The 14,692-nt window shown below is 47.1% G+C and overlaps 3 protein-coding genes across 3 annotated transcripts; all 3 read left to right on the forward strand.

The window, feature by feature from the left end:
- Positions 1–321: 321 nt before the first annotated feature.
- Positions 322–1,887, forward strand: F5J12DRAFT_916321 (uncharacterized protein; the record flags this gene model as incomplete). The annotated part of the gene is made up of 2 exons (XM_051749194.1): positions 322–1,182; positions 1,820–1,887. Coding segments are annotated over 2 exons (927 nt in total), but the record flags the coding sequence as incomplete, so codon positions are not given.
- A 134-nt stretch (positions 1,888–2,021) lies between these two features.
- F5J12DRAFT_77022 (uncharacterized protein) lies at positions 2,022–3,358 on the forward strand. The gene has a single exon (XM_051742237.1). It carries the CDS (start codon positions 2,093–2,095, stop codon positions 3,140–3,142), a length of 1,050 nt encoding a protein of 349 aa, XP_051594224.1. The 5' UTR covers positions 2,022–2,092; the 3' UTR covers positions 3,143–3,358.
- A 1,035-nt stretch (positions 3,359–4,393) lies between these two features.
- Positions 4,394–5,617, forward strand: F5J12DRAFT_729306 (3-beta hydroxysteroid dehydrogenase/isomerase family-domain-containing protein; the record flags this gene model as incomplete). Its single annotated transcript, XM_051741945.1, has 1 exon — positions 4,394–5,617. The coding sequence occupies one exon, from the start codon at positions 4,394–4,396 to the stop codon at positions 5,615–5,617; it is 1,224 nt and encodes a 407-aa protein (XP_051594225.1).
- Positions 5,618–14,692: the final 9,075 nt, after the last annotated feature.

The raw sequence follows: 14,692 nt of genomic DNA on the forward strand, positions 1-14,692 counted from the left end.
TCACTTGTCTACTCGACAACTGAGCCCTTCTCAAAACTTAACAAGTTCATCAAACGCTACTACTGTTCTGAATAAAGGCAAGTGTTCTTGCCATTGCTCTTCGTTTCTCCCATTCCTCTGTGCAATAGATACTTCCTCTTTGGTACAGTCCTTTGTGTATGTAGGTATATAAAGACTCATGTAGTAGGTAGGAGGGGGCAGTTTTTTATCGAGAGACCCTTGGTCAGTTCTGACGAACGACGCTTGAGACCTTTTGACGGAAACACTCTTACTAGTGTGACCAAGTCCTGCGACCGTCACACCATGCAACAAGTAACGTTCATGGCTACAAGACTACTTCGGAAGGGATTTCGCTCGGAGCAAGCACGAACGAGCGCAGAAGACTACTACAGACCACAGAACAGTCAGGGACCTAGTTCGGACAAGTGGCAATGGCCTACGAAGTGTTTTCCAGTTACTTCTACACATGACTCGCTGACGACTGATATGCAGGGGTCTGTGGAATTACTAGAGTACATGGAGTGTGAGCAAGTGCCGATGATGGTGTCGATGAGTCATGCACAGCCACAGAGTCCATCCGAGAAGACAAGGAGCAAAGGCCCAAGCCCAGGCAACCTCGACGAGATGGCAGAAATGCCAGGTTTTGAGACAAAGGAGTTTTCCTTGAGTACGAACGAACGATTGACTATGGAATTACAAGAAGCAGCAAAGCTCGAACAGGTCAAACCAGTAGTAGTGGAAGAACCACTCATGACGAAGTTGCCATTCGAATTTGAGACGAGTGATGGTGCTCGAAGGAGTTTTTCATTTTGTTCTCACCGAAATTCTCAACTAGCTGCTGATACTTTTGAATTAAGATACCGAAGTCTTAAAGAAGACACCATCGAAGCTCCCTCGGTCAGCAAAGAGGTGCAACAGTTGGTGGACGAGTTACTTGTATCGAAGATTCCACTCGAATTTGAAGCAGAAAGGTTCGAAGAACAGACGAAGCCCACAAGAGTCAAGGTCGAAGAGCTCGAAATGCTCGCAGGCAGTCCGGAGGCGAAAAGGTTGGCAGACGAAGAGGTTGTTGACTCACACGGAATGTTGCAATGCACGAATCGTACCAAGTCGAAGGTTATTGCAAGAAGGAAGCCGCCGGAAGAAATTCTGCAAGTCGAAATGTTGAAGCACGCGGCGAGGGTGGACTATGACGCTGCATCTGTAACATTAAACAAACAAAAATAAAACAGCTGATTGCGCGACTTTGGCAGCACTGCTCCTGCGCAACTTTTTATACTACCCCTGCATAATTTTTAACACAGCCACCTTGTACCACTTTGCACTAGCTAGGAGGGCAGATAAAATAGATAAACGTAGGCAGGACGTGAACACAGTTCGTCGGCACCCTCCCCAGTCATCCCGCCCAATCCACGAGGCCGTGATGCCCCACAGGGCCCGCTCGAATGCTCGACCCCCTCCCCGCCCCTCCCGCCCGGTGGCGGGATTGCTCCTTCGGGAAATTCCCACGGCATCGCCACCTGCAAATTCATGTGACCGCACTCCGCGCCACAAGTCATCACTGGCCTAGCGAATTTGGGCCCGTTTCTTGGCAAAATACCCATTATTACATGGGTTATGTACAGTAGCATCGAAACGAGTCCCGAGGAACGGGCGAGGAGTGCGTGTAGCCCTGACTCACTCGCTCTCCCGTGCACGTGCCCTGCTTAGTCAGTAGCTGTGGGCACAGCCACCTGCAAATTTTCTGCGCATTACTGCAAAAGTCGCGCAATCAGCTGTTTTATTTTTGTTTGTTTAATGTTACAGATGCAGCGTCATAGTGGACGACCTCGCACTTGAAATGTTCTGCGGCCGTGCGGTGTCGGCAATATATATTTTATTCAGGAGTTCGTCGGGGGTATCAACGCGCGCACTCGGTATTAGGACTTGTGCAGAAAGTCCTGCGGTGTTGACTAAGCGGAGTCACGTGACCGCTCTGCGCGTCGTGGCCACGCGCACTCAAGTACTGTGTACTGACGCATCTAGTATTACAGGCCAACTACGCAAGATCGCAGCGATCGAAGGATACGAAGAATGGGGCGAACAAGGTACCATGTGGAAGTTACCGCAACTACGAGCGACAGCGACGATGACAAGAGCGACAACGGCAGCAAATAGCGAGATAGCGACGACGGCGACTAGACCTAGCGCAGGTCAATGGCCAGTCGAGATCGACTGTACTGTTCGATGGGAACAAGGTGCCCCGAGCGCGGGTACTGGGCTCGACAGCCCAAGGTTTCGTTCTGATTCCATAGCGTTTTGCTTACAATTACTCTGTCCTAGGGAAAATGGCTATATACGACGAAGGCCGAATGATGCCCAGACGACCGCGGTACAAAGAACGACGGCGGTGGCAATGCGTGACACAGATCAAAGGCCGCGCGACGCTAGATCAACTATTCGATGGAGACGATGCGCGACGAGCGCGGGTACAGAGCTTGACAGCTCACAGGTTCGTTTCGAAATCGGAACGTTCGACTTGCGTCTATTCTACACTAGGGAAAACGGCTATTCGAGACGACATCCAAGCTACATCCAAGCGACTGCGATACGAGGGACTACGACGATCTATGAGGAAACACAGCAGACCGAAGGCTCGAAACTAGCGACAGCAACAGCCACAGGAGCGACAACGACACAAGCGACGACGACAACGACAAGACTTGATGCAGATCGACAGCTGTGCGAGGCCACAATGGCCATTCGATGGAGGCAAAGCGCAACGGATGCGGACACAGAGCTCGATAGCTCGAGGTTTCAGTTTGGTTTTAGGACGCTTTACTTAAATCTTTGTTATTCTAGGGCAGACAGATATCTACGACGAAGTGTGATCGCAGCGCGGGAATCCATGACATACTACGAACGAAAGACGCGCGAACATACTGCGGAACGAGTACCGAGACTCCCGTTGGAACCACGACCGCGACCGTCGAGGATACGAGAGCACGCGCAACATGCGAGAGACATGGGGATCACACGGAGCGAGCTCAATAGCTCGACATTTCATTTTTACTTCAGGATGCTTTACTTACACCTAGGTTTATATAGGGAGAACAGTTATCTACGACGAGATGTGACCGGTGTTCCAGCGATCGCTATATGAGAGACCACAGCAACCTACGAGAAGAGACAATGGAGAGTCGGTGCGAAGATATGCGATGCGATACGACGGTGCTACTACGAATGGGGCGAGCGAGCTGGACAAAGCGAAAAGGCGCCCGACGATGAGTTACAAGCAGTCGTGCAGTGTACACAACGACACCCGAGCAATCTAAGTACGACGGCGCTGGGTTCTGACATCGATGGATGGCGTTTTGAGGCGAGAAAAGTCCCTCAACAGGGAGATAGCCGAAGGATATTGATTGCTGCATTCGACGGCTCAAGGTTTTGCCTTTGTTTCGTATTATTTTGCTCACAGCTACGTTATTCTAGAGTACGCGATAACTATGGACAAGGAGGGTCGCATTTCGAAGTACGAAGGAAGCACGAACGACTACAGGTGGCGACGGGAGCTCGGAACGAAGGCAAGAGTAGCATGGTGCAAGTACTATGTGTCGACAGGACTCGGGATACAGAATGGATACGCGAGATCGGTACAGTCGAAGGTTACAACGAGTGGGGAGAACAGGTACAGTACCCAAGGAAAGGAGCGCTAACGTCACAGTGCGAGATTGAAGAAGAGAAGGAGCCATTCAAGGGTGATGGCGAAGAGGTGGAGCGACACCTGCTGGCGATGATGGCAGTAGTACGAACGGTGACGACAAAACCCGACGTGGATCGAAGGCCACGCAACACTGGATCAGTTGTTCGATGGAGACGAGGCGTGATGAACGCAGATACTGAGCACTATGGCTCAAGGTTTTGCTTTGATTTCATCGCGCTTTACTTACAGCTATCCTACTCTAGGGAAAACGGATATACGAGACGAAGTACGACCTACATCCCCACAATCGCTGTTCAAGAATCCACAACAAACTACGAACAAGGGTTGCACGGAGGTACAGCGAATCAAGCGCAACGACTATGGTTCGATCTACAACAGCGACTTTCGAAGTCACAGCCAGATGCGCGAGATGCGAGGAGCATCGAAGCCATGCCGAGTGGGCTCGAAGGCCCAAGTCTTAGCTTTTCCTTTAAGCCGTTTTACTTACAGCTACTGCGTTTTAGGGAATACAAATTTCTGCAGAATATCGTACAGAAGCTACAGCGATTACTGGTGATGATGACAGCGATTAATGCAGATCGAAGGCTGCGCAAGGCAAGAACAGCCGTCCGAAGGAAACGGAGCACGACAGAGACCACCAAGGAAGACAAATATCTACGTCGAATGGCAATCGCAGTGCATGAGTCTACGATGGACTACGAACAAAGAGTAGACGACAGGTTAGAAGAGAGTACGTGTCGACTTACAGTGATACAAGTACGACGACTACGATATGACTCCGGAAACAAATTCGAAGCGACTTGGTGGACTTGCACACAAGACTTAGCACGAGTAGCAACACGAGGGCGAGATTTGAAGTCGCGGCGGGATACACAACATGCAAGGAGTATCGAGACCGCACTGAGTGGGCTCTACAGCCCAAGTTTTAGTTATCTTCTTAGACCGTTTTGCTTACAGCCACCGCATTTTAGGGAATGTGAATTTTTACAGAGTATCAACGAACTTTCGAGTGTCGACGCGCCTACAGTACGAAGGTCCGGATCAGGACGACCTGCGACCACGTCCCTTCAAGGAGAAGACGCTTACCTTACTGCCGATCGAAGTGAGTTTATGGGTCGACGAATCATCGAACAGTTGGCGAAGGGAGACCCTGTCTCCACGCTGGATATTGTACAGAGACATCATGATGTCTCGTTTTATTCGGGAGACATTGTAGACGATCGGGACATGCTGGATATGTTGAACACGTCGGCCACTATGTGTACTGTACACGCTACCTTACTACAGCGAGGCACGAAACACCCCTCCGTCTACATCAAGGTCAACGTCGAGGGCACCCGAGCCGTCATCGATGCAGCTATTGCGGCTGGTGTCTGTAGGCTCGTCTACACGAGTTCTGCAAGTGCCGTATTTAATGGCACCGGCGTCGTGGAGGTCGACAGACGAACATCCTATTCGCACAGGCCGTTCGACGTGTATAATCCTTGTTCTTACTCCTCTACTGCATCGAGTGAACCTGAACCTTACCCCGAGAGTGCGACAGCAAAACTCCGCAAGTTCTCACACTGCGCTCTCCCTCCTATACATGCTGCAACCAAGTATCACTGCGGGTTACGCAGCTCCGTGCAGCCACTTGGTCCCTATGTCACACCCACACCCAACGCTGGGTCCATCCTATCTGCGTTCAACACCTCATTTGACCCACATGGACTTGAGCACCCCTTCATCCATTTTCGAATCGAAGGACAGGTGTTCTGTGTCGCAAGTGGAGAAGCATTTTATTTCTGGGACATTACAGGACTATGTGATGAATACGAGCAAAGTCTATTGAGTTTAGAGATACCGAATACATACGAACGAGCACGGGAGTTGATGGGAGTCCAATCGATGGTGTTACGGTGCACCACCAGTTGATGGTCGTTTGAAGCAGCAGAAGTCATTCGATGGAGGAGAACTATAGGAGATTCACGCACCGAGCTCAATAGCTCCTTTGTTCTCTTTTACTTTGTGCCATTTCACTTACTACTGTGTTGTTGTAGGAAAACTCGATATATACGAAGGAGTATGAGCGCTGTCCAGGCGGCTAGGGTTCGAGAATGGGAAGTGACATACGAGAAGGGACAGCAGACTATCGATGCAAAGCGATGCGATGCGGCATGGCGATGCTATGATGAGTGGAGAGAATGGGTATGGTACTCGAGACGAAGAGCGCCAACATTACAGCGCAATGCCGAAGAGAACGAGACATTCGATGATGAAGGCTGGGAGCCTCGGTGGCGAACACCAGTGACGACAGCGAGGCTTGACGCGGATCGACAGCTGCGCGAAATAGGAGGGGTCGTTCAATGGAGACACCTACGATGAATGGCGATCGTGGTGCAAGGGTCTACAACAGATTTCAAGCAAAGGATGCATGAACATACAATTAAGCGAGCACAAAGGATGCTGTTTGAACTACAACGATGGCCTTTGGTGGCAGAAGAGGACGCACAAGCGGGAGATGTTGGGACCATACAAGGCGAGCGCAACAGCTCATTGTTCAGTGTTTGCATCGAGTTACCCTACTTACGACTTCACTGTTCCAGACTACCTGATGACTGTGGCCAAGTTCAATTGCATATAGGAGTACGAGAACGGCGTTCGAGCCGACACAAGATCACGAAAGGAGCTCTGTATGCAGCCATGAACATTGGAGAAGGGTGGAGCTGGCTAGGACGACAACGTTGCGTGCAGCACGTTCGAGGCGGCATGGGTTCATGCACAGAGCTTGAGCGCTTGTTTTTGTTTTTTGTTTTTGTGGCGATTTACTTACGAATCTGCAGTGCTAAGATATGTGACGAAGTGTGGAACCACTTCCAACTCACTACTTCAATTGGTTTCATGGCAGCTACTGTAGCTCGGTTCAGTGCGCAACCACGGACAACTGAAGGAGAAGACAACATGGATTCACAAGCGGAGCGCGAGCACTTGAAGTTTCTACTCATCTTCTTGATGTTTCAATTACAAGTTTGCTGTTCTAGGATAGACTACGAAGAGAGCGATGGCTTTTGTTTAGCGTTCGATCGCAACAGCTCCAAGCACGAAGATTCACTGGCGAAAGGAGATAGCTGTTGTATTGTGGAGACAAACCTCGACTGTGAGAGCTTCTCGAGGTCAATGGCAAACGAAGTTGGTGCCTACACCCGTCGTGGTCGAAGTCCTATCTTCGAAGGAAGCTCGAGAGTCTACAGACTAAAGGTGACGGGTTTTATTTTAGTTCGAACATATACTACGTCAGTGTTCTTTGTGTCTAGGGTTGAAAAAGTAGCAAGCAAAGACGGACGGCTCAAAGTCGCTCGGCGACACTTAGCGCAAGGGCTTCGGCCCCCAGACGAAGTGCCAGACAAAGTACAAGGAATTGAGTGCGTGCATGCGCAGAGGGCTGAGGCTGCGAAAATGAGAATGAAGAGGACAGTATAGCAAAAGTCCCAGTGAGCGTGTTGATATATAGTTTTCTTAAATACGAATTTTACCTTGTGCAACTTTGTTCAACCGAGTTGCACTAGTCTTCGGGTGATTCTACTCACCCTGACATCTAGTTTCAATTTTCTTTCACTTTTCTTATGTGCTAGATTGTCGTAAGGACAACAGGAGTCGAGAGCACATGCATATAAGGATGGTGAGAACATGACTGAGCAGGAGTTTTTTTTAGGTACATATATGTGGTCAAACTGCCTCGTAAAGGCCAACCTCCGCTGTACCAGCTGCAGCACTGCATTACACCGCGTTACTGTTTCATGCAAAGACTGCCTCAAAGAGCAGTCTTTGACTCGCTCCGCACTCGATTTATTACTCACTTGCTCGCATGCTCAGAGTTACCTCTGTGGTCATTCAGTTCGAGGAACTTGGGGGCTGTGGAGTAATTGAGGGTCGAAGGGATCGTCTGCGAGGAGGGTGAGGGATTCGAGAAGCAGGGTGCGTGTTCGAGAGGCCAGGTGGTGGTTCTGGGTGGAAGGAGCTGTGTTTGGAGGTGCAAGGTTCAAGAAGTTAGAGAGTGAGGGAGGCATGGTGAAGTTGAGGGAAGCAGGTGCGAGGGTGAGGATGCTCATGTGAGGATGAGAGCGACCAAGGACAGTTGAGTTCTAAACCACCCCTTGGATGCAGGGAACAGGTTTGAGTTCCCTAGGAGAAGTTGTCTTGGTCAGGAGTTTAGGGGTTGAGGGACTTGTTTTATTTCTTGCTTTTGTTTTCATTTTTGTACCACTGGACTTGGTGGCAAGCAGCTGCATTGCTGACTAAGCATGTGTGCTGTGTTCACACAAGTTCAGTTTGCCATACAAAAATTCCATGTCACAGGCCCTCAGTAGTAGGGTGATTTTGTCTCACATTTTGGCAAGTTTTTGAAGTTAGAATTATTACTTTGGGGAGTACCCAAAGGGCCAGGAGGACTGGCAAGAGGTATTAGACAGGCAGAACTAAGTATTCATTTCAGTTCGCATTTTTACACTTTTACTACACTTCTTTTCTCCAGTGAGAACCTCCCTTTTGGGTTGAGCACAAATCTCACCCATCACTGACTATTACTGATTCTAGGTACTATCTATTACCTATTCATACAGTGCCAAAACACCAGCACTTATATAGACCCCAAGATGGGCCCACCTAAATAGATTAGCCAGTACACATGGACAGGCCTGAGGGACTAAAGTGAGAGCAACATATGTATGGGCCTGTAAGTGCATTACCACAACATATGGGAGGGCCTGTGGTGGGTAAGGATGTTGAAACATTTAGATGGGCCTGTGACCAATTAAGTATACTGAGTTGCTGTAAGACATGGAGGGGCCCATCCTGGTAGGTTACACCCCTGTCACAACATCAAGGCAGTGTCACACACCAAAGGTGTTTGGTGAGGTGGACATGGATACAGCTGATGAATGGGGATGAAGACCATAGCCCTCAGGTGAAGAAGGACAGCCAGAAATCTTGGCCATCATCCCTCACACAAGAATGAGCTGTCAGTGCCAAAGAAAAAGAAAGGGAGCAAGTTAAGTGCCAGTTAAAATTCTTAAGTGCCTGTGTATGGCATTCCAATTTTCAACATATCTTTGCTGTTTCTGCAGATACTGAGACCATTCACACACTTGCTTGTAGTGCTCAGCCATGCAATCCTACCTTCCAAGATTGGAAAGGATTTGCACACTCCACACATTTCTACAGCATTCCCTCCAAAAGATGCTCATTTTGCTAATTCTTCTGATATGGCTGCCTCCACATCAATCATTTTGCTTGTCCCCTTTTCTAGGGACCATGGCTACATATATCTACCAGGAGATCCTACTAGATTCCATCCTGAGGCATCCTGGTACATCCCACCCTTGTCTGCACCCTCTCAGCCCATCCAGCTTGGACAGTGTGTTATTTTTGTCAGTGTGACCTCTAGGAGGACATTCTTTGGTTGCCTCAGGTCTTTCATTTGCTTGGAAAGGTCTTATGTGGTTGTTTCAGTCTCTCCAGTCCAAGAAGCATATGGATCCTTCCCTGCAATGTCTTCATACCAGTCTTGTCTGTCATTCTTCCAAGATTGTGACAGCTACAGTATAATCTACTGTTCTCCACTCTCCCTGATTGCATCCATGACAAGTATGATGCACATCTTGCCTCCTTGTTGCAAGATACAGCAGAAGACACTCCCCCTTCATCCTCCCTTCCAACAGAGCCTCATTCATGAAGTTTTTATTTGCTTCACTGAGAGGATGGTTTGGGGGGGAAAGTTGCCATCCCCTATGCTCCTGTCACCCCACAGACCCCCAAAGCTTGACCCCTGTTGACATCTAACTCACCCTGTCCACATTTGGATGTACTATATTGGCATCAGATCAGTGCTGCCTCTCTGTCATCCCACCTTGGCCTAGAAGCAATCTCTTCAAGATGTGACATACACAGCCTCCCCCTAATGCAATTCCAGTGTGCTTTCCCAGTTCCTGACATTACTTGACTCATACTTTGACATTCTGACTGTCTTTGACTCACCTATTGCCAATACTTACCAATCTTTGACTTTGCTTACTGATTCTTCACCTTTTGGCTTGCTTATCGTTACCAATGCTTACCAATGCTTTCCAAGACAATTACCCATTGCTTACATTCCTTACTCATCAGTTACTAATCACTTACCAAGTGTTTGCACCTTGTTTTCCATAGGCAACACCCCTGTACTGTATATAAATCACTGTACTTAGATAGCAAAAAAAAAAAAAAGAAAAGAAGAAGACATCAGAGAGCCCCTCTTGCTTGCATTTTTATCATCACTCAGTAAATCCTCCATCAGCTTCAATAGTTGAGACTTTATTAAGGGTCTAACTGTCATCTACTTTGCTTATTATTGTCTATCATCAATCTACTTCACTCCAAGTCCTCCCTGAGCTCAGTGCAGCTCAGAGCATTGAATCAAGTCATCATTCATCCTTCTGTAGGCTGACAGCAGTCTACCCTATTGCATTCTCTTGCATTCCTGCTCCTTCTTTGTCAGGAGCACCCCCAACCCTCGGCACTTGTCTTTGAGTGTTATAGCTCACAAAAGCCCACCCAAAGAACAGGTTCTGCCATCTAGGTACCACATAGGCACACCACCACTCACTCTTTTTGTCTTTTGTGTTGGTTTTGGTTGGTTTTCACCACTGATCCACACTTTGACTCACATCATTCATAATAAGCTGTACCCCTGTCACAACATATAGATGGGCCTGTCAACAGTAAGATGTACCACTGTTGAAACATAAAGATGGGCCCATCACTAGTATCATTTAATAGAGTCACAACATAAGGTTGGGCCCATCAGTAGTATTATGCAACATATGGATGGGCCCATCCACAGTAAGATGTACCTCTGACAAGACATAAACACAGGCCCATCAGTAATCTCATGTATAGCATCACAACATATGGACAGGCCCAGCCCCAGTAAGATGTACCCTGTTGAAACATAAAGATGGGCCCTTCAGTAATATTATTTATATTGTCACAACATAAAGATGGGCCTGTCAGTAATCTCATGCATAGCATCACAACATATGGATGGGCCCTTCAGTAGTATTATTTATATTGTCACAACATATGGGGAGGCCTGGCCCCAGTAAGATGTACCCTGTTGAAACATAAAGATGGGCCTGTCACTAGTATCATTTAATAGAGTCACAACATATGGATGGGCCCTTCAGTAATATTATTTATATTGTCACAACATAAAGACAGGCCCATCAGTAATCTCATGCATAGCATCACAACATATGGACAGGCCCTTCAGTAGTATTATTTATATCATCACAACATATGGGCAGGCCTGGCCCCAGTAAGATGTACCCTGTCAAAACATAAAGATGGGTCTGTCAGTAATCTCATGTATAGCATCACAACATATGGACAGGCCCTTCAGGAGTATTATTTATATTGTTACAATTTATGGGCAGGCCCAGCCCCAGTAAGATGTACCCTGTCAAAACATAAAGATGGGCCCATCAGTAATGTTGTTTAATAGCATCACAACATAAGGACAGGCCCTTCAGTAGTATTGTTTATATTGTCGCAACATATGGATGGGCCTGTCAGTAATATCATCAAATAGCATCACAATGTAAGGACAGGCCCTTCAGTAGTATCATGTATATTGTCACAACAAATGGATGGGCCCATCTGGCAAGATGCACCCCTGTCACAACATAAGGACAAGTCCATGTATGGTATTCTTAGGCAGCAGAAAGGGAGATCCAAGCTATCTACATAAGGATGGTCCATGTAAGGCATTCTCAGGCAGCAGAAAGGGAGATCAAAGGGATCTACATAAGGACAGGCCCATCCATGGTATTCTCAGGCCACAGATAAAGGAAAACAAAAACCAGTGTTACAACATAAGATGGGCCAATCTGTCCATTGCAGGATTACAAACCCTTGGCACTGCATAAGATGGGCCAATCCATCATATCATAGATAGCTCACCACAAATGGACAGGTCTATCCATAATTGGGCTATCCCCCTGTCACAATATAAGACAGGCCCAGGAAGACAAGAAATGAAGAAAGTAGAACCTCTTGCACTATTGAGTATCTGAATTTCCCAATATAAATTGTGTTTCATGTTGGATGATTTGCCTATTCAGTTGGAATCTCAGGTGCTGGTCTATGTAGCTGCAAGCCAGGCTCTGCCATTGGAGCAGACAGGAAACATGCAAAACAAATGGCAATGCTATTCCAGAACAACACATCATATTTTTATCTGAGCCTCTGCTTCATATATGCATTCAGGATTATTGACTTGTACTGGTATTGCTGTCATGCCATGGGAATCATTCATAGGTGGGATAAAAAATGTGACATCTGTGTATCTCATCATCTGTCTTTAACCTCTGACTCTTCCACTCTCCAATCACCATCACCACTCTCACTGTCAAACTACTCCATCATCTCATCATCAGAAACATGTCATTGCCATTGTCTCACAAGCTCTTCAAGAAATTGCCTGAGCTTGATGCTGTGGCCAACTGCATCCTTCAAATTTACTTCAAGGATATTGCAGAAAGCAGAAAGCTGGGAAAGGCAGACAAGATTGCGAAGTGGAGAGGTGCCATCAAGGTGATAAATGATGAACTAGTGCATCATAGCATCATCACATTTTTTCACTAACTGATGCATTCAGGATGCTGTACATGACCTCATTGCTAGGATGGATGAGATTCTGATGACCCTCATTGGCATCAACATGTTCTTAAAGTGGCATGAAGACCTTGGCTTGATTGAGCACCTGTGGCCTGAGTGGAAGACTGCCCTATCCCCTTCCAAAACTGACATTACCAACCACAAGTGGCTTGACATCATTGAGTGTCAATAAAACTGCCACCATTTGGGCCTCCCTATGCTCCATGTGGTGCCAACACCAACACCACCCACTCAAGAGACCAAAATGCCTATGAGTGACAAAGGAAAATGGAAAGTGACTGAGGCAGAGGTGGAGCAAATGATAGCAGAGAGCTTGCACAGGATGGAGGTGGATGATGAGGGTGAAGATGAGGTGCCAGAGAAGGAGGATGACAAGGAAGAACCAGTGCAAGGCAGGCAGAAGCACAAAGCTGCTGCAAAAATGACATCCCATTGATCCAGATGTCAATCCTGCTCTAGGAAGGCAACAGCAGAAACCGACAATGATGATGACATTCCTGCTCAAGGCCAATCAAAATGCAAGCCTTGTCCACCATTGGATGGACTATATGGTCACACTGCTGTAGCTGCCAGAAGGATGCCTTCCCCTGGCCCCCATTCCTGTGAGTCATGCTGCAGATGCAAGGTCCAATGCTACAAGAACCCTGGGAAGTCCTGCTTCCCATGTGACAGTTGCAAGATTCAATGTAGCTATGCAAAAGGTGGGATTGCTGCTCCAACTTGACAGAATCCATTGTGAGCCAGCGGAAAAAAGTGAGCTCAAAGTCTGTCCCCAACAATGGAGGCCCAAGAATCCAAAAGCCCAAAGGAACATCCCCCAAAGTGACATGTTTTGATGGCTTCCAAAGCCATCAATGCTAGGGTTTGGCCCTCCAACCAGGGAGAGACAATCCCTGAGGGATCTTCACTCAGTATGTTCACAATTTCATGTATTTACACTGACTCAAATTTTATTCAGAGATTTGTATTCCTGCATTCAAACACAGGGATTCCTGCCCAATCCCAGCTGCTGTACAAGCAGATTTGATCATCAAAGCTGGCCCATCCATTGCACAGGAGGTAGAGGAATCTATGGCAGCAGGTATGTTTGATCACTCTACATTTATGCTAAATATCATGGTTAACCCTTGTATTCAAAGCAGACACCTGCCCATTGACAACAGCAGCACCTGTCCAACACACAACCACTGTAACTCCCAGCACACTGTCACCTGTCTGTGCCCCAATTGCTGAGGTGTCACAAACATCCAACACAATCAAAGAGTGAATCAAAGATTTGGAACATCAACTCAGTGATGCTGAGGCCCACTGCCAATACTATGAGGATCAAATGTATGATTTCCAAATACAACAGGATGAAACCATGCAGACACTGGACAGGATGGCTAATGAGCTGGAGGCTCTGCATATTTGGGTATATGGACAAGCATTGGGTGACAATCTCATCAATCTCTTAGGGCCTCTGGCAGATGAGACAAGGGCAGATAGGACAGCAGGGTGAACAAGGCCATCTATCATTTTACTCCTCCATGGTACATACAATGTCATTTTGTATTTCCATTTTAATTGACCACTCCTGCCACATTGTATATTCAACCTTTATTTAAGAGTGAGAAAAAGACAATAATGGCTAGACAGCCAACAGAATTGCAAAGGATAATCTCATTCTACTAAGACAACTGCTGATGTATCCCAATAGGCAGAAGCTTAGCAAATGCATGGCTTTGTGATGTAGAATAGTGAACTTGAAACTTAAAAAAATGAGATAGCAGGATGGTCTCATTCTGCTAAAACTGGAGCTGATGGAACCTGATAGATGGAACCTTTGCAAATGAATGGACTGTGTGATATGTGATAGCAACCTGCCATCCAATGCAAATGCAATTAATAGTCTGATTTGGCCAACACATCTGAGTCTGCTAATACAGCCACTGATGAATCCCAATAGACAGACACCTGGTAAATGAGCAGGCTATGCTATTTACAGCATTCACTTGGGAGTTACAAAAGAAGATAATGGCTAGTAATAGGATAATGATGCAAAGAAAGATGTCAGCCTGCAAAAACAGCATTCCATGGATCCCAATAAATGGAACCCTTCTGAATGAGCAGCCTGCACAATATGCAAGGTTGATATGGACTGTCTCGACCTGCTAACATGGCATTTGATGGATCCTGATAGATGGAACCCTTCAAAATGAGTGGACTGTGTGAGATGCAAGGCTGAGAGCAATTGGTCATTGGATGCAAAGGCAAAGCAATATTCTCATTGTGCTAACATAGGATCCAAAGTATGCC

The sequence above is a fragment of the Pisolithus orientalis genome (genome assembly GCF_024613125.1).
Source record: "Pisolithus orientalis strain OTSU chromosome Unknown F5J12scaffold_122, whole genome shotgun sequence".
NCBI classification, from domain to species: Eukaryota; Fungi; Basidiomycota; class Agaricomycetes; order Boletales; family Pisolithaceae; genus Pisolithus; species Pisolithus orientalis.

What these genes read in the sequence shown, in the direction of transcription:
- F5J12DRAFT_77022 (XM_051742237.1), top strand. Translation starts at nt 2,093, where the DNA reads ATGTGGAAGTTACCGCAACTACGAGCGACAGCGACGATGACAAGAGCG.